The 20188-nt window shown below is 42.5% G+C and overlaps 1 protein-coding gene across 1 annotated transcript in view; it reads left to right on the forward strand.

Moving 5' to 3' along the window:
- ush2a (Usher syndrome 2A (autosomal recessive, mild)) overlaps positions 1-20188 on the forward strand; it is a 744800-nt gene that overhangs the window by 520274 nt on the left and 204338 nt on the right. The window contains exon 48 of the mRNA XM_067989549.1: positions 4853-5062. Within this exon, the coding sequence (XP_067845650.1) occupies positions 4853-5062 (210 nt within the window). The remainder of the gene's footprint in view (positions 1-4852; positions 5063-20188) is intronic.

A 20188-nucleotide genomic window follows, 5' to 3' on the forward strand; every position in this document is an offset into this window, starting at 1 on the left:
TTGTTTACTATATTTCCGAGTTTCGTTTCATCTACAAACTTTGAAATTCTACCCACTATACCCAAGTCCAGGTCATTAATATATATCAAAAAGAGCAGTGGTCCTAATACTGACACCTAGGGAACACCACTGTATACTTCCCTCAAATCTGAAAAACAACCATTTACCACTACTCTCTGCTTTCTATCCCCTAGCCAATTTTGTATCCATGCTGCCACAGTCCCTTTAATCCAATGGGCTTTAATTTTGCTAACAAGTCTATTATGTGGTACTTTATCAAATGTCTTTTGCAAGTCCATATACACAACATCAACCGCACCACCCTCATCAACCCTCTCCATTACTTCATCAAAGAACTCAATCAAGTTAGTCCAACACGATTTTCCTTTGACAATTCTGTGCTGACTTTCATTTATTAGCCCATATTTTTCCAAGTGCCAGTTAATTTTGTCCCGGATTATTGTCTCTAAAAGTGTCCCCACCACCAACATTTGGCTGACTGGTCTGTAATTGCCGGGTTTATCCCTCTCCCCTTTTTTTAACAGGGGTGTAACATTTGCAATCCTCCAGTCCTCCAGCACTGTCCCCATTTCTAAGGAGGATTAGAAGGTTGTGGCCAGAGCCTGCGTAATTTCCACCCTTGCTTCCCTCATCAACCTAGGATGCATCTCATCTGGACCGGGTGACTTTTCTACTTTGAGCACTGCCAATCTTTTAAGTACCTCCTCTTTATCTATTTTTATCCTATCAGTATCGCTACCACCTCCTCCTTTACTGCTGCAATGGCAGCATGACTCTTCTCTAGTGAAGACAGATGCAAAGTATTCATTTAGTACCTCAGCCATGCCCTCTACCTGCACAAGAAGACCTCCCTTTTTGTCCCTAATCAGTCCCACCCTTCCTTTGACTTCCCTTTTACTATTTATATGTTTATAGAATACTTTTGGGTTCCCTTTTATGTTAGCTGCTAATCTATTCTCATATTCTCTCTTTGCCCCTCTTATTTCCTTTTTTAGATCTCCTCTGTACTTTCTGTATTCAGCCTGGTTCTCCACTGTATTATGAACCTTACATTCATCATAAGCCTCCTTTCTCTGTTTCATTTTCATTTCTACGTATTTAGTCATCCAGGGAGCTCTAGCTTTGGATGCTCTTCCTTTTCCCTTCGTAGGGATGTGTCTACTCTGTACCCAAACCAACTCCTGCTTGAAGGCCTCCCATAGTTTAGTTACTGTATTGCCTACCAATTTTTGATTCCAACCCACCTGAAATTTGCCCTCCTCCAGTTAAGCATTTTCACATTTGATTGTTCCTTGTCTTTTTCCATAACTATTCTAAACCTAATGATATTATGATCACTGTTCCCCAAATGCTTCCCCACTGAAACATGCTCCACTAGCACTGTTTCCTTCCAGGTTGGGCTGGAAACATACTGTTCTAGAAAGTTCCCTTGAATTCATTTCAGGAATTCCTCCCCTTCTTTGCCCTTTATACTGTTACCGTCCCAGTCTATATTGAAGTCCCCCATTATCACTACACTATAGTTCTTGCATCTTTCTGTAATTTGCCTGCAAATGTTCTCCTCTATGTCCTTCCCACTCTTTGGTGGCCTATAGTATACACCCAGTAGCGTAATGGCTCCTGTACTGTTCCTTAATTCTAACCAAATAGATTCTGTCTTTGACCCCTCAACTGCATCATCCCTTTCCAGTGCTATAATAGTTTCTTTGATCAATATTGCCAGCCCCCACCTTCCTTTCTTTCCTTCCCTATCTTTCCTGAATACCTGGTAGCCAGGAATATTAAGTACCCAATGCTCCGCTTCCTTGAGCCAGGTCTTGGTTATTGCCACTTTATCATAGTCCCATTTGACAACTTGAGCCTGCAGCTCACCAACCTTATTTACCACGCTACGTGCAGTTACGCACATGCACTCCAAACTCATCTTAGACGGCCTTGCATTTGCTCCCTGTCTGATCCCTCCTATTTCTGAACTATTCTTTACTCTGGTGCTACTTGTCCCTCCCAGTCCTCTGTGCATCTTGTTTCTCCTCTCTACTGTTTTATCCTGGTGCCCACCCCCTGCCAAATTAGTTTTAAACTCTTTAAACAGCACTAGTTAACCTCCCCGCGAGGACATTGCTCCCAGTTCTGTTGAGGTGCAACCCGTCCATCTTGGACAGATCTCTTCTGCCCCAGAACTGGTCCCAATGTCCCAAGAATCTGAAGCTCTCCCTCCTGCACTATCGCTAGAGCCACCTGTCTTGTCGTACTATTCCTATACTCACTAGTGCATGGCACTAGGAGTAACCCAGAGATTACTACCTTGGAGGTCCTGCTTTTTAACTTTTTCCCTAGCACCTGAAACTCTGACTGCTGGACCTCAATCCTTTCCCTTCCTATATCATTGGTTCCCACATGGACCACGACTTCTGGCTGTTCCCCTTCCTCCCCTTAAAATGTTCTGCACCCTCTCAGTGATGTCCCTCCCTGGCACCAGGGAGGTAACACACCATGCAGGACTCACATCGGTGGTTGCAGAAACACCTGCCTATCCCCCTGACTGTCGAATCCCCTATAACAACTGCATTTCTATTACCCCCGCCATGCATCCGAGTCTCCCATGGTGCTGTGAATTTGCTCCAATCACAGTTTTAGCTAGTCATTCAGCTTTACGGTCCTGGTTAGTATAATTAATTGTTTACAAACTCTTGTTTCTTTCTTAGCTAGTCTTTTTTCCTTGTCACGACTTAATTGAGTTAATAAGCCATCAAGATAAGGTTCTGTCAGTGAGGGCAGAGGGAAAACATTATTCTCTCCAGTAATTGAGGCTAGATCATTCTGACAAAAAAGTGATTTGCTCTCTTAGATGGTGCAATCAGTAAAGCCCAATGTTGTTAAATAGATGGTGGCCTATTCATTCCTTTAGGTTAGTGAGCTTGGTAGGTAACCTCCTGTCACCAGGAGAGGCAGAAAGATGTCACTCTTTCAAAGGAATTCTGAAATAGGGTACCAAAAGGCAAACAAAACTCTTCCTCATTTCACATGAACTAGATATACCACTAAAGGACTTGATTTATCCACCAGACCACAAGTCTGTTTTGGATGATTAAAGTGTATATTTATTTTTGTGTCAAAAGGCAACTAAGCATTCCTTAGTTGTGACTGCCCATAATTGATATTCACAGTAGAATATTAAATGATAAGTATTTGTTTTAATGATCAAAGAAACATATGTAACTAATAAGGTTCTTCCTAATTATAACATATTTGAAACATTGACAACTACCTCTACCATCTACATTATTTATTAATGGACGTGTAACTAATAAGTCGTCAGATTTTAAATTTATTTATTTATTTTCTCACCAATTTTCCTCTTCGCAGAGTATTGACACATTGCTAAATTACAGTTCCACAGATGCCAGGCACTCTCATTTAAGTGGCCATTCTTCATGTGTGAGCCTAGACAGTTAGGTTTGACAGGCTATTCAACTACAGGGACATCGCATCATAGACTGCTGAGCACAATCCTGTCCTCATTCTAGCAGGGGTCATTGAATAGAAATCAGGAGCAAGAACCCCAGCCTATTTTCTCCTCCCTCACCAGGTGCACTGAGGCCAATAGTAGCATTCTTACTGCTGCCCTGGCTGAGATCAGCTAACTGAGCACAGACCAGGGTTGGACTTCTGGTGCTTCTGTTCTGCACAGCTCAGCTACTCACCGTGTAAACTTGCTGGGCTATCGAAGAAGGAGTGCAAATTTAAACTGAACAATTAATCTCTAGAGTGTGCTACAAGGCAGTAATACATCAGACAGTTCAGGTGATGATATAAGTTGCAAGAGTGAAGTTTAAGAAGCTTATTAACACATTTTGAACCCTGAGATGTGTTCTTCTCTTGAAGCATATTCCTACACATTTCATAGTACTTACATTACGTATAGCCAAAACATGCCTACTGTTTTTTGCATTAGCCCTATACTTTCTTTTTGGAGTTACATTATACTATTTTCACACTCCGCTATTGAGATTGATGGCAGTCAGATGGATTAACACTTTATTGTATTGTGGTATTAATCCCTCTGTCGGGAAAATATTAGTTAAATACATGCCCAACTGAAACATGAAACTGATGCAATGGTTAGGATGACCACCTCTCTGGCTGAGAAATAGTCTAGTTTTGAGGTTGGCTATCTGGAAACTTTGAGGAATAAACCAAACAGGAAAAGTCTGCTTTTCAGCTGCTGCATTTAACAAAATAACTGTGCACACGTGTGAACAGGGTCATTTCACATTTATGCATACCCAATTGGACCCATTACATGCACACAGCCTTTTATAAAAAATTGCCTTCCTCCTGACAGATTTTAGAATGGGCAAGAAGTGGCAACCTTAGAGGAGCATATTGTATATTAACATTTGACCTTCCCTTCTGTAAACCAATATAAAAGAGGAAGGTTTGGCATCAAATATTTTTGGAGTAGCTTGTAATCCCTTTTAAATGCAGACAATTAAACCTATATTTATTTTGGAATAGTGGGGCACAAGGAAATGGATAACATATAAGATCCCTAATTGACTGGCAAATCTCCCTGAAATCATAATCCTCTGATGCAGTCTCTTAAAAATTGGAAGGTATAAAATTCCAAGTATACTATTTGACTCAGCTTGAAATAATATGAAGTTGTATTTGATACATATCAAGCATTGTTTAATTTAGATTCTTATAATTACAACTGGATGAACAAAATATAATTTTCTTTGACATTTTCAGTAAATATTAATAACCGAGATGACAAATCAGTCTCGATTGTTTAACTAATTATTTTTTTTCTCTTTTTAAATTAAAGCTTTGCAAGACTTGGTTGGAGATGTGGAATATTACATCCTATACATCAATTCAACCACCTATAGCAACTCTGTGTCCTTCCCAGCTGATCTGAACTATACTCTGATTGGCGATTTGCATTCAAACACAGAGTATTGGCTTTTCATTGAGGTCTTCAATGGAGCCCATAGTGCCAGGAGCGAGATGGTGCATGTGACAACGTCTGACGGGGGTTAGTAAAATCACAGATGCTCAAGACTGTTAAAATCTGAGAATAAATGTGATTGATTTTTGTGGAGGTTGAAATCAGTCAGCCATCCATAATAAAATTTCCTGTTATTGAAGGAAAATAGCTAAAACGCTAAAATCCTTTAAGTGCAGTTGTCATCAAGTGATAGATCAATAAGGGCCCCAGTGAGACAGTTGCAGATAGCTCTAATAGAGTATATTAGCACAGTTTGTTCAGATCTTCCCATGTGTACCAGCATATATCCACACTGCTGTTTGGAAAATACAGCATGCTCTGTCAATAAATGGGAGAATATAAAAACGATTAATGTTTTTAAGTGATTTGTTCTACAGAGCAGTGAGCTTTTAGGATGGCAGGTGAATGCAGAACCATACTTAATGTACCCGGAGATTTGATGTGCATGTTCAACTATTGATAAAAAAAATCTTCCCCTGAGACTTCTAACTTGCCCATACCTGTAGAGAGGAAGAAGTTCCGGTGAATTCCTGCATTAAGCAGCTTTATTTTACCAATTTAAGTCTATAAGAACTAAATCAAAAACAAAATACTGCAGATGCTGGAAATCTGAAATAAAAATAGAAAATGCTGGAGAAGCTCAGCAAGTCAGGCAGCATCTATAGGTAAAGAAACTGAGTTAACGTTTCAGGTCGAAGACTTTCATCAGAACTGGAAGATGTCAAAAGAGTTAAAGTTTTTGAGCAAGTACAGAGCCAGGGAAAGGGGGGAGGGAAGGAAAGAACAAAAGGGAAGGTCTGTGAACTTCCCTTCCTTTCCCTCCCTGCTTTCCCTGGCTCTATATTTTCAGTTTTTATATCTATAAGAACTAAAGCAGGGTGAAGTTCTTTGCAGATGTTTCCCACAAATGAACTGATAACCATGTACTCTTTGACCTATCCTCTAGTAAAACCTTGCCAGATAAACACTTGCAGTAAGATGTAGAAACAGGAGTGACATTTTTTCCTCCACTAGATTAGGTACTAACTCATTTTGAGATCTCAAATGTACAGGAATTCATATTACCTAACCAGAACCTGGAGTAATTCTGGTCAGACATTGCATTGAATAAAGTTATTGGCAAAGTTGAGCTATCTAGTCCTGTACTTGAATACAAATAAAACTTGAGTACAAATAAAATTTGAGCAACTATTTGACTTCCCACAAGTCTTAACATTCAATAGAGTGGACATGTACTTTGGGTTTATATGTTTAGGGATTAATTCAAAATCCTGCTAAAATCAATGCTACATACCAACACAAATCAAAAGTTCTGCTTTCACTGCTCCCCCAGCCTAATTCCTAACATGTAAACCAGCCAATCCAAGTCTGTTTTTTCAAAATATAGATCCATTTTCCCACTTTGCTTCTGCCTTGTGGTGTGGAGGCTTTATCTAAATGTTATAAGGGTTTTCAATTATTTATCTGCAGCAAACCAAATAGCAAATGAGCCATGATCCCACCCTTTCCATTCATTATTAGCATTTTTGGCACAACTGAGTGACTTGCTAGACTACTTTGGAGAACAGTTAAGAGTCTGCCACATTAGTGTGGCACTGAGTCACATATACACCAGACTGGGTAAGGACAGCAGATTTCCTACCCGAAAGGGCATTAGTGAACCACTGGGTTTTTATGACAATCTGATAGCATCATGGTCACTTTTACTGATACCAGCTTTTTATTTCCAAATTACAAAACTGAATTCTATATTCTCAAACTGCCATGGTAGGATTCACATTCTCTGGATTTTTAGTCCAGGCCTCTGGATTACTAGTGCAGTAACATAACCATTGCACTATGGTACCCCCTTGCCCAGTCCCTATCCTGTTCACAATCTGATTTAGCACTTGACTTTAACTCTTACCCTCCTCACAAATAAACAATTTCTTATGCAAGAATACCATTAGTGACAAAATTTTACGCTGAATAGAATTTAATGCATTCATTAATTTGAATATTTGTAAACAAGTAAATACCAGAGCAATTTGATGGCTATCTTTTAACTGTAAAGAAATCATCTTCCTGGGAAAGAAAAGCATACTGAAAGGCCCCAAAACAGAACAAATATCTTCCATAAAAATTGCTGTGGCCAAAAAAAAACTAATTTATTTAGGAAAAGACAGTTTAATGCTACATTAATTGGACAGTTTGGAACAACTTAAAAAATTTAGAAGTCTGACATATATGCTAGTTAGAATCTCATTGTATGTGAATAATGAGGTGTTAACTGACCCATGTAGATGAACGATTAATAGATCAGCATTTGCAAAAATGAGAATGGGGATCATTAATCTGTTGTTTAAGTGTGCAATTTGTGTATAGACTGCAAAACTATACACTTAAATGAAAATTACTGTTATTATACACTTGACAGAACAGGTTTCCAGAAAAACAGATGGGAGGGGGAATGTTCGCTTAAAATACACTTAAACAGGGTATACATTGAAGTGAACCGAACTATCTAAATTTAAATGTCAGCAATGACAGTCATGATTCTTCAGCAAATTATTCCATTTTATTCAGGCTTTTTTCTGTCTCTTCTCTAACTTGGTGTCCCCTTGCTGTGTATGTGGTGAGAGAAAAGGCAGGAACTATTGTGAAACTGGCTGGTAGGAGGTATGCAATAGCTGCCAGGGCTGACTCTCATTTTAATTTTTCTTCTTTCCTTTAAAGAAATGCCCAATTTCTGCTAAGGCCCCCTCCCCACATTCATATGGTTGAGACTGATAATCTAGGAGTGTGGAGGAAATGCAACCCAATAATTCATCACTCCAATTCAATTCACTGTGCCACTGCACCTCACAAATCATTCCCTGCTGTTCAATGAAAATAATTTGCAAAATAATAATAATTGCAGAGCCTTACTTAAATTTAACACAAACTCTGAAATGGCTGTAAACTGTGTTTTTTATCGCATGGTGCCTAAAGGGCAGCACAGAATATTTAGAATGGGGATGAAAATTTTTAAAAATGAAAATGGTGGTGAGTGAAACAAAAACAGAAAATGTTGGAAATACACAACAGTTCCATCAAAACCTGAAAAGAGAATAGACAAGTTCAAATTTCAGTTTGAGACCCTTCGTTAGGACTGAAAAGGGGATGAAAATGGAGCCTTTTTAAGTCTGACCAAAGCTTGTAAATTGATTTTTTTTAAAAAGCTGGAAAAATAAACATGAAAATGCCAAAGGAGGTACATAGGTCAACTCAACGAGGCTGTGAAAAGGTATCTGGCACTTTTCACCTCTTTCCAGTTTTAAAAACAAATGATTCACAAGCTATAAAACCCATTAGCTGATTCCTTGTACTAGAATTTAGCATATTTGATCTGCCATCTTTACAAGTTGTTTCTCCTGCCTTCTTTAGTTTAGACAGTCATGGAATCATAGGACTCACAGCAGAGAAGGAGCCCATTTGGCCCATTGTGGCTGTGACCATGCTAGCTCTTCAACTGGAGATTTAAAGCTGGATTTTCATCCACTATCCTTCCCCAAATAGAGGTAGAAAATGCAGGAAAATTGGGTGGATATGCTTAATGCCATCTCCCACACTGACTTCCAGTTTCTTCCCCCTGCCCCAGCAAGGAACACCAACAGCTATCCCTTCACTGCCCCATCACATGTAAATGATGGCCAGGAGGCAGGGCCCCACCCAAGTTTCTTACTTGCCATCGTTGACGTCACCAACTCCAAGCACCACCAGGAGAGGAGTGGTGGTAGATCCTGAGGTAGCAGTGTTAAGCTCCCAATTCATTGATTGGATGGAGAGGGCCTACAGGGAACTCCTTTGCTTCTATAAAGGCTCTAATTACTCACTTCTTCATAGAATAGAATCATAGAATTTTACAGCATGGTAGGAGGCCATTCAGCCCACCGTGCCTGTGCCAGCTCCTTTAAAGAGCTATCTAATTAGTCCCACTCCCCTGTTCTTTCCCCATAGCCCTGCAAACCTTTCCTTTTCAAGTATATATCTAATTCCCTTTTGAAAGTTACTATTCCATCTGCTTCCACCACCCTGTCAGGCAGTGCATTCGAGATCATAATAACTTGCTGCATAAAAAACATTTCAGCTCATCTCTCCTCTGGTTCTTTTGCCAATTATCTTAAATTTGTGTTGTCTGGTTACTGATCGTCCTGCCAGTGAAACAGTTTCTCATGATTTACTGTATCAAAACCCCTCATAATTTTGAACACCCCTATTAAATCTTCCCTTAACCTTCTCTGCTCTAAGGAGAACAACCCCAGTTTCTCTGGTCTCTCCACATAACTGAAGTCCCTCATCCCTGGTATCTTGAAGATCTTCACTCGGTCTGAGGCCTTTTGCGAAAATAGAGGAGGGATCTGAAGGTGGTGAGACATCGGGCACAAATGCCCAGGTGCCAGGGTGAGGGAATGGATACCGCAGGTGCCAGCTCGCCGGAGGGTGGGGTTGCACACCAGTTCTGCTGCCGAGGAGTCAGATGATGACTTTGATGAGTCAGGCTACAGAAGAAGGCTGATGGCCGAAAACATCCAAATGCTTGGTGCACTGGAAAGCCTTCCAGAAAGCCTGCGCACAATGTCGAGGTGCATGGAGGAGTCCAGCTCCAACTTGGCACAGGGCTTTGCGCAGAGCCTGGAGCCCATCCTTTTCCACATGGTCACCTCCATCAGCACTTCTGTGGAACCCACCATGATACAGCGTCTGATGGCTGATGTCACAGCTTCCATTGCAGCACAAACATCTGCCGTCAAAGGTCTGACTGCTGCCTTGGAAGCTCAGACTGCTGCTATCATGGCTCAAGGTACCACTGTTGAAAGGGGTCTCCAGGGCGTCACTGCAGTCCAGCAATCTGTTCTCCAGCAGATCAACAGGATTACTGAGGCACCACCCCGGGAGAGTGGCAGTGGCGCCATGGAACAGGAACCTTCTGGCTCTCTCAGGATGACAGCATTCCTGCTCCCACCCCTGCCACTCCGCCAGTGGCCTTTCTGTTACCTGTCAGCCAGCAGGCCCAGACTGCTGCAGCCTGGCTGAGATGGTGCAGTCTGAAGCCGGGCCCTCTAAGCCCAGAGCTGCAGGAGGTCATCCTCCAAGGCCATCTGCACTCTCCTCAATTGAAGGGCAGCAGCCTTCCACCGCCCATACTCTAGCCACTGGGGATGCACCTCATAAGAACACTAGGAAAGGTAAAGGCATACGAACAGCAGGCACTAAGGGAATGTACAAGGGTAAATAGTGTCATTTTGTTTGCATAATTTTGTATGTTAATTTATAAATGTGGATTTGACTTTGCATTTGGTGGTGGTTTTTATTTCTGCAATGAGCTGAGGGAGGAAGCAATGCGTAATCATAAGAAGGACGATTTGATGGTCATGTGAGGGAGGAAAGTTAAGGAGTGTGGGACTATTGGTGAATGGGGAGGTGTCATTGAGGTTACTGGTATTGCTTATTAATAATTTGATCATGCAGAGCCCTGGCAGAAAGGGCCATTCTACCTTGTAGCCTTCCTGCCTCTTCCTCCACTTCCTGCTGCACTTCCTTCTCCACCTCCACTTCCTCCTCCTCCTCCTCCTCCTCCTCCACTTCCTCCTCTGTCTCTTCCTCCTCCTCCTCCTCCTCCACCTCTTCCTCCACTTCCTCTGCCTGTTGCTCAGTTTCTCGCCTGATAGGCAGTGGCAAGGGCTGTTCCTTCATAATGGCGATGTTGTGCAGCATGCAGCATACAACAACAAATCTTGATATCTGCTCAGCTGAATACTGCAGGGCTCATGCACAGCTGTCCAGGCAGCAGAAGTGTTGCTTGAGGATGCCTATGGTATGCTCTATGATGTTCCATTTGGCAGCATGGCTCTCGTTGTAGACCTGCTGTGCACGTGTGCGTGCGTTCCGTACTGGAGTCGCGAGCCATTTCAGGGGGGGATAATCCTTGTCATCCAGTAGCCAGCCTTTGACTTGCCATGCTGCTTGAAATATAGGTGGCACGGAGGACTGCCGCAGGATGAAAGAATCGTGATTGCTGCCAGGATAGTGGGCATTGACCTGCACGATGCACTGCGTGTGGTTGCACACCAGCTGCACATTGAGGGAGTGAAATCCCTTTCTGTTCATGAAAATGGCCGAGTTCAGGTGCGGAGCACGCTTGGCAGTATACATCCAGTCAATGCACCCTGCACTTTGGGAAGCCTGCAATGCAAGCATATCCTCATGCTCGCTCCTGCTGCTTGTCTCTGGCAAGAGGGAATGAGATGAATCTGTGTCTGAGTGCGTACAGAGCCTCATTGACCTCCCTTATACAGCAGTGCACTGCAAACTGCGAGATGTTGCTTATATCTCCAGCAGCAGCCTCAAAGAAGCCAGAGTCATAAAAATTAACCACCATGGTTAACTTGACAGCCACAGGCAATGCTGTCCTTTCCCTGCTCTGAGGCTGCAGTTGTGGCTGCAGCAGTTGACAAATTTCAGTCACGACCTCTTTAGTGAACTACAGCCGTCTGATACACTGGTCGTCATTGAAGTTGAGGTAAGAGAATTGGTCCCTGAAGGCCCTCGTTGGATATGGCCTCCTGCTGAATGCCCTGGAGTTCCAATATTTCGCCAGCTGCTTCAAATCAATTGCACACTGTGTCGCGTCATAATCTCCCTCCTGTACATGCTGCCGGCGGTCATTAGGTGCGCGTACGTGAACCCCTTTATCAAGATAGCGTCTTGTGCACTTCAAGTCAGAAGTGTGCGTGCGCATCTCGGATGCCATTTTTGGGGCTTAGATGTCCACATAGCGCCCTCAAAACGGGCACTACACAACCCATTTTCGCCCCTACGAATCTACACCACTAGATCTTCCTTTTCTTCCACTCTGTTAAGAATCTTACTATTTAGGGTATACTTTCTTTCACTGTATATTTTCCTGGAATGTCCTGATTCACATTTCTTTGCATTGAACAATGAAGAGGGTTACTCGCTTCCATTGCAAGTTCTGACAAAGGATCTCTGCTCAAACGTTAATCTCTCTTTTCCATTTTCAAATCCTGACAAGCAGCATTTTTGTTTATGTTTTAGAACTAGAAAGGAGCAACTGATTCTAGATAAGGTATAATATCATACCTTTCATTGTAGAATCTCATCATTCCCTGGTGCTCACTTTCTCATGCCCCACTGAGTTGTGTGCCCTTAACTACCAGCTAACTTCCTGGATAGTACTACATACTTTGCTGACCAGCACTTACCTGAGCCTAAAACCAGCATTTCATATAAAAATGTCAGCTATCATACACTTTGTTGTAACACATGATTGGATACATGTTCAGGCAAACTAGTGAATCTATGAAAAATGTTCATGTGTCTTGGTCAATTCTTAGTATAATTAATTTGTCACAAACATTTCAATTACCATTATGAACTTTCTTACTACACATACATAAGCAGTACAAGTAGATACCTTTTTGTAAAAAGATTGTTTTTGCTGCAGTTTAAGTTGTTGTTCATGGGGTGGGGGAGGGAGATCTGCTTATCTGGAAAAATGTTTTGGGTCTGATTAATAGTGTTCGTGTTCATATTTACAACAGTGAAGGTGCTAAAATGTTTTAACACCAAATAATAAACTGCAAATGCAGTTTAGTGCAATTTTTTTTTAAAAGGTGTTAATTTATAAAACCAATTGCTTTGAGATTGTAGAGTGATGGATCAATGCAACATTAGCTTTGTATTCTTTTGCACCCATCACAAATTGTGATGGCTGCTGTTCCCCTTGCAGATATCATCTCCGGGTCACTACTAAGTGCTGAATCTATTAAATTGTGTGATGGGTGGAAAAAATACAAAGCTCAAGTAGCACTTACCTATCACTCTACAATGCATGAGCAATCTGATAGCAAGCACAAGATCTTGTGGGGAGATTTTCAGTCGCTCAAAAAATATGGAAATCGGTTTCCTGTGATGTACATCCTGATCGGGACCCAACATGCACGTGTTTAAAAGGACCGCACTGGCTTTAGGTGAGTGTCCTTGTTGCCTGCTCCATTGAGCAGGTTAAAATCCCGGTAGGTCAGCTCCTGGCAGCTCCAACTCCAGGGTAAGTGATCTGGGCAATTTTAACTGCCCAATCACCTGGTTTCCACCAGATGAGCAGGGTTAAAATTGCCATGCCTCAATCAAGTTAGTGAAGAAGGACCAACTCTTTCTAAAGCCATTTTGATAGCCATAATAACAAATAAACTGTTCAAATGATCATATACATATCCTGAAAAATGCTTTCCAACAGCTTCCCTACTACTGAAACAATTTGCTAGGTACAATTTCTTAAATGATGAGATAATAGGAGCTTCTACTTAAACCAACCCAAACCTCAACAAGCTATTGAATATATGATCCAATGGTTTACATATGGCCTCCCCCATTTCCCTGAGCACTCTGAAGTAAATAGCATTGGGTCCTGCAGCATCCTCAACACATTAATCTTAGCTAAAATGGTTTCTGCAGCTACTTCGAATGAAGCAACTTTAGACACAAACCTGTAATACTAGGACCATAGCATTATTGTCAGAAGAGAAAACTGATGCAGTGTATCTATTTAGCTCATCAACCATACCTTCATCTTCACATACAATCTGCCCTCACAATATGATCCTTGATTGTTCTATAACATAACTGAAAAAAATATTTCCATCGCTACTACAATTATCCACTATTCTTTCTTCTAATGCCACCTTAACATGGCTAAAACTAGCTTTAGTTCTCCTCATCAGCATGGACAATTGAACTTTTATACATTGTAAAATATCCTTTTCGGAGTTAATTTCTTTATGAACACCGGAATTTAGCCATTAAAGCTTCACCTCAACTTAAGCACTCTTTTTTTCCGCAGGATATACAAAGCTTCCTTGTCCTTCAACATTTATTTAAAAATAATCAATTTTTCTTCCGTATTACAATTATTATTTTCCAATAGCACACCCTAATATACCTTTTCCAAATTTCTTGCCGTAAGTGGAAATTTAACCCTCCTGAAATTAGGTGCTAACATTGAATTATCAGCAGTCTTAAGTCACCTCAGCAAATTAAATCATGATCACCATTGGCCAGCTGTTCCCCTTGCAGATATCATCTCCGGGTCACTACTAAGTGCTGAATCTATTAAATTGTTCTCTTTGATGCTCTCCCATTATAAATAAGGAAGCAATCATTAAGAGCATCTCAATCTTACCTTTCTCTGTACTTGACTGCCCCATTTCGGATCAATTAATGGAAGGATCATTAAAATCCCCCAAGTTAACAATGTTGCGCTGTTCTACTGTTCATAAAGTTCCCCGTCCTGCTCTACCTGTTGCCCTGAGAGCCTATAATCGATGCTAACAATCAAGCTTGGACCAACGCCATGCTTAAGCTGCATCAAAAATGTTTCAATAAATGAAAACAATTTTCTAAAAACTGGGACACAGACTAGTATGCAATGTAATTAATTAATGAACTCACGCACATTTGTATATATTTTTTGTTTTCTTTTAGAAATGATAATCCGGGACATAATTAACAGTCACTTGGACGAGGGTGGATTGATTAGGGGAAAGCCAGCACGGATTTGTTAAAGGCAAATCGTGTTTAACTAACCTGATTGAGTTTTTTGATGAGGTAACAGAGAGGGTGGATGAGGGCAATGCAGTTGATGTGGTGTATATGGACTGTCAAAAGGCATTTGATAAAGTGCCATATGATAGGCTTATCATCAAGATTGCAGCCCATGGAATAAAGGGGGCAGTAACAACATAAGTACAGAATTGGCTAAGGGACAGAAAACAGAGAGTAGTGGTGAACGGTTGTTTTTCAGACTGGAGGGAGGTGTACAGTGGTTTTCCCTAGGGGTCAGTGCTGGGACCATTGCTTCTCTTGATATATATTAATGACTTGGACTTGGGTGCACAGGGCACAATTTCAAAATTTGCAGATGACACAAAACTTGGAAGGGTAGTAAACAGTGAGAGGATAGTAATAGACTTCAAGAGGATATAGACAGGCTGGTAGCATGGGCAAACACGTGGCAGATGAAATTTAACGCAGAAAAATGCGAAGTGATACATTTTGGTAGGAAGAACGAGGAGAGGCAATATAAACTAGAGGGCACAACTCTAAAAGGGATACTGGAACAGAGAGATCTGGGGGTAAATGTGCAAAAATCGTTGAAGGTGGCAGAGCAGGTTGAGAAAGTGGTTAAAAAAGCATACGGGATACTGGGCTTTATAAATAGAGGCGTAGAATACAAAAGTATGGAAGTCATGATTAACTTTACAAAGCAATGGTTCGGCCACAACTGGAGTATTATATCCAGTTCCGGGCACCACATTTCAGGATAGATGTGAATGCCTTAGAAAGGGTGCAAAAGAGATTTACTAGAATGATTCCAGGGATGAGGGACTTCAGTTATGTGGATAGACTGGAGAAGCTGGGGTTGTTCTCCTTGGAACAGAGAAGGTTGCAAGGAGATTTGATAGCGGTATTCAAAATCATGAAGGGTCTAGACAGAGTTCCCATTGGCAGAAGGGTCAATGACCAGAGGACATAGATTAAAGGTGATTGGCAAAAGAACCAAAGGTGACATGTGGAAAACTTTTTTACACAGCAAGTGGTTAGGATCTGGATTGCACTGCCCGAGGGGGTGGTGGATGCAGATTTAATCATGGCCTTCAAAAGGGAACTGGATAAGTACTTGAAAGGAAAAAATTTGCAGGGCTATAGGGAAAGGGCGGGGGAGTGGGACGAACTGAATTGCTCTTGCATAGAGCCAGCGCGGACTCGATGGGCTGGATGGCCTCCATCCGTGATTCTGTGATTCTATGATTCATGTAATACATTCACATCAAGTCTGCGTGTTACAGCGTTCAATATTCTTAGAGATCAGAAGTTAATGCTCAGGAATAATAGTCAAATAGCTGGTGGACAGTCATTTCCTAGGCTCACATTTGGGTGAGGTACTGCCACCTGTAGAACCATACTCCAGTGTGAGTCAGCACCTTCAAAAGTGGAGGGAAGAAAACTGGGGGAAAAAAAAGTGAAAAACAAAACAAACGTTTCCTTTACATTGCACCAACCATTACAGTTCTGAAAACATTTTATAAGTGATATGCGCAGGTTACACTGTCCCTTGCATCATCATGGACTAGAAGCTGCGAGAGCTTCACACCAGGGCATGCACAAAGCATTACTTATCAGTGAGGCTGATGGCGAGATTGCTCCAGTTTAACAAGAGTTACATAGAATTATAGAGAAATTATAACACAGAAACAGGCCACTCAGCACAACCAGTCCATGTTGCTGTTTATCCTCCACACAAGCAGTAGTCCTAATCCATGTGCCTGCTCTGTTCCAAGATCCCTTTGTCCTGCTTTCCTTCAATGACCTATCTAACCTATTCTTAAATGTTGACATGGTCTCCGTTTCAATCACTAGACTTGGTAGGGTGATAACAGGACTTGTAGGGGGCTAAATTGGGCTGTGTAGCACCCATTTTGTAGGCACTCTGTGGACACCTAAGCCCCAAAAATGGCTTCCAAGATGTGCGCGCACACATCCAGCGTGGCGTTCGCAGGACGCTATATTGGTAAAGGAAGCATGTAGAGTAGGGAGATTATGACATAAATCAGGTGCAACGCTGATTTGAAGCAGCCAGCGGCATTTTCGAACTCCCTGCTCGAACAGCTGAACAGGAGTTAAAGAGCATGAAGGACCCCCCCCCCCCCCCCACCCTTGCCCACACACCACCAGCGCTATTTAAAGGGAGCATGCAGAAGTTACAGGTTAATTGCTGGATTACTTATTCTGGCTGCTGATACAATTGTGGGTGTTTGTGGAAGTTTCCTATACTTGGAGAAAGTTGCAATATTCTATAGAGAGTGGTCTGGGTGGTCTTGCGGTACTGTTAGTGGCATTTAAAATAGTGTGCTGAACAAGGTTGCTTCCAGACACAAATGGCCTGCTAGGGCTTCCTCTGGGAATTGAACATGACTGGGAGCATGCAGAGAGGCCACGCAGAGCAGGACAAGCTGCTAGAAGAGTGAGGAGGAGGAGGAGGAAGCGCAGGGCACTCAGCAGGAGGCCATATCCAACGAGAGCCTTCAGGAATCAATTCTCTGAACTCAACTTCAGCAATGACCAGTGCATCAGACGGCTGCAGTTCACTAAAGAGGTCATGACTGAGATTTGTCAACTGCTGCCACCACAACTGCAGCCTTAGAGCAGGGCAAGGACAGCATTGCCTGTGGCTGTCAAGGAAACCGTGGTGCTTAATTTTTATGGCTCTGCCTCCCTTCCAACTGCTGCTGGAGATATAAGCAACATCTCGCAGTTTGCAGTGCACTACTGTAGAAGAGAGGTCACTGAGGCTCTGCACGCACCCAGAAATAGATTCAACGGGCTCAATTTTAACATTGAAAAATGGGTGGGTTGGGGGCAGAGGTCATTGAAAATTGCCACCATTTCAGACCCGCCCCCAACCTGCCTCCAACCTGCCCATTTCCGATTTTTACCAGGACGGGAAGAGGGGAGTGCGATAAACCCGCTCCCAGGAGGCGGGCCGGGCCTTAAAACCTTTCAAGAAGACTTCAGGCCTCCGTTTTTCTGGACTTCACAATTTCAACCCCGGGGGCCAGGATTCCTGGGCCTTCTGTTTTACGCCTCGTGAAAGGAGGCAAGAAGGCCAGAGAAAAATAGGTAGGTGCCTAGAAAGGCACAACTTGTGGGCCCAGAGGAGCAGGAATGCTTTCCCCAGGCCCAACAAGCCTACCTGCACCAACCCCCCAATGATCGAGGATACCTGACCCCCGATCGCGGACACCCCCCCGCCCCCCCCCAATCGCGGACCCCCGATCACGGACACCCCCCGGATCCCGAACCTCCCCCCCACTCTGATCCACCGATTCCCGACCCCGATCCTCCCCCCACACTCCGATCCTCCCACCCCCAATCCTCACTCCACTCTGATCCTCCGACCCCCGATCCTCCACCTCAATGACCCCCGATCCTGACACCCACCCATGACTGACCCAGTCCCATCCCCCATGACTCACGACCACGTGCCAACCTATGCCCATCCATGGCTCCATGGCCCCATGTCCACCCAGCTACTGCTGTTTGGGAGGGTTTAAACTAGAGTGGCAGGGGGATGGGAACCTGAGCGGGGAGTCAGAAGAGAGTAAAGTTGAGAGCAGCAAGAGAGGGGAGAACCCAGGGGAAATTTAAAATACAAATAGTACAAATAGTTGTTCAAGAACAAGTGAAAGGGAAAAGCGTAGAGCAGCAGAAAGAGAGTGTACTTTAGGCACTACAGATAAAGTGAAAACTAGAAGGTGTAAAGCGATTAACCCAGCATCAAAGCTGAAGGACAGGCTAGGGTGTGTGGTCCAACTAAGAGTTCTATATACAAACGCACGGAGTATAAGGAATAAATTAAATGAACTACAGGCACAAAGTCAAATTGGAGGGTATGACATGATAGCTATTACTGAGACATGGCTGCAGGATGGTCAGGATTGGGAACTAAATATACCAGGTTATAAGGTCTACAGGAGAGATAGGGAAAATTGAAGAGGGGGGAGGAGTAGCCTTAGTGATTAGAGATGAAATCACTTCAATGATAAAGGAGGATATAATGAGAGGTAAGCAGCCAACAGAGACCTTATGGGTTGAATTGAGAAATAGTAAAGGATCCAAGACTATGGTGGGAGTTGTGTATAGGACACCTAGCAGCAGCTCTGAAGTACTAGATTGTATAAATGCAGAGATTAGACAAGTATGTAACAAAGGCATAGTGGTCCTAATGGGGGACTTTAACCTTCACATAGATTGGGAAAAGCAGACTAGCAATTGTCAGAAAGGTAGTGAATTTCTTGAGTGTGTCCGGGATAGTTTTCTACAGCAGTATGTGCTAGAGGCAACAAGGGGGCAAGCCATACTAGATTTAGTAATGAGTAATGAACCAGATTTAGTTAAGAGCTTAACTGTGCATGAACATCTATCCAAAAGCGATCATAACATGATCGAGTTCAAGGTAGTGTTTGAAAGGGAAAAAAATGAATCAGCTGCTAAGATTCTAGACTGTCCACAGTAAACTGGGCAAATCTATTAATAGGTAAATCAACTGATGATCAGTGGGAAATGTTTAAAGAAACATTAATGGTAGGGCGTTGGGGAGAGTTATAGAACAAAGAAATCTAGGAGTACAGGTTCATAGCTCCTTGAAAGTGGAGTCACAGGTGGATAGGGTGGTGAAGAAGACATTCAGCATGCTTGGTTTCATTGGTCAGAACATTGAATACAGGAGTTGGGATGTCTTGTTGAAGTTGTACAAGACATTAGTAAGGCCACACTTGGAATACTGTGTACAGTTCTGGTCACCCTATTATAGAAAGGATATTATTAAACTAGAAAGAGTGCAGAAAAGATTTACTAGGATGCTACCGGGACTTGATGGTTTGACTTATAGGGAGAGGTTGGATAGACTGAGACTTTTTTCCCTGGAGAGTAGGAGATATAGGGGTGATCTTATAGAAGTCTATAAAATAATGAGGGGCATAGATAAGGTAGATAGTCAAAATCTTTTCCCAAAGGTAGGGGAGTCTATAACGAGGGGGCATAGATTTAAGGTGAGAGGGGAGAGGTACAAAAGGGTCCAGAGGGGCAATTTTTTCACTCAAAGGGTGGTGAGTGTCTGGAACGAGCTGCCAGAGGCAGTAGTAGAGGCGGTACAATTTTGTCTTTTAAAAAGCATTTGGACAGTTACATGGGTAAGATGGGTATAGAGGGATATGGGCCAAGTGCAGGCAATTGGGACTAGCTTAGTGGTATAAACTGGGCGACAAGGACATGTTGGGCCGAAGGGCCTGTTTCCATGTTGTAAACTTCTATGATTCTATGATTCTATTTAACGTGATACAGAACCGGTTTATACCCCTGAGGGGCAAGAACTCTACTTGCCAAAAAAAACAGCCATGGACAACTAAAGAGGTACGGGACAGTTTAAGACATAAGGAAAGGGCGTACAAAAAGGCAAAAAATCGTACAGATTCTGGCGAATGGGAAAAATACAAAGATCAACAAAGGGTCACAAAACAGATAGTAAGAGCTACAAAAAGAGAGTATAAAAAGAAA

This window comes from Heptranchias perlo, chromosome 8 (genome assembly GCF_035084215.1).
Source record: "Heptranchias perlo isolate sHepPer1 chromosome 8, sHepPer1.hap1, whole genome shotgun sequence".
Classification (NCBI taxonomy): domain Eukaryota; kingdom Metazoa; phylum Chordata; class Chondrichthyes; order Hexanchiformes; family Hexanchidae; genus Heptranchias; species Heptranchias perlo.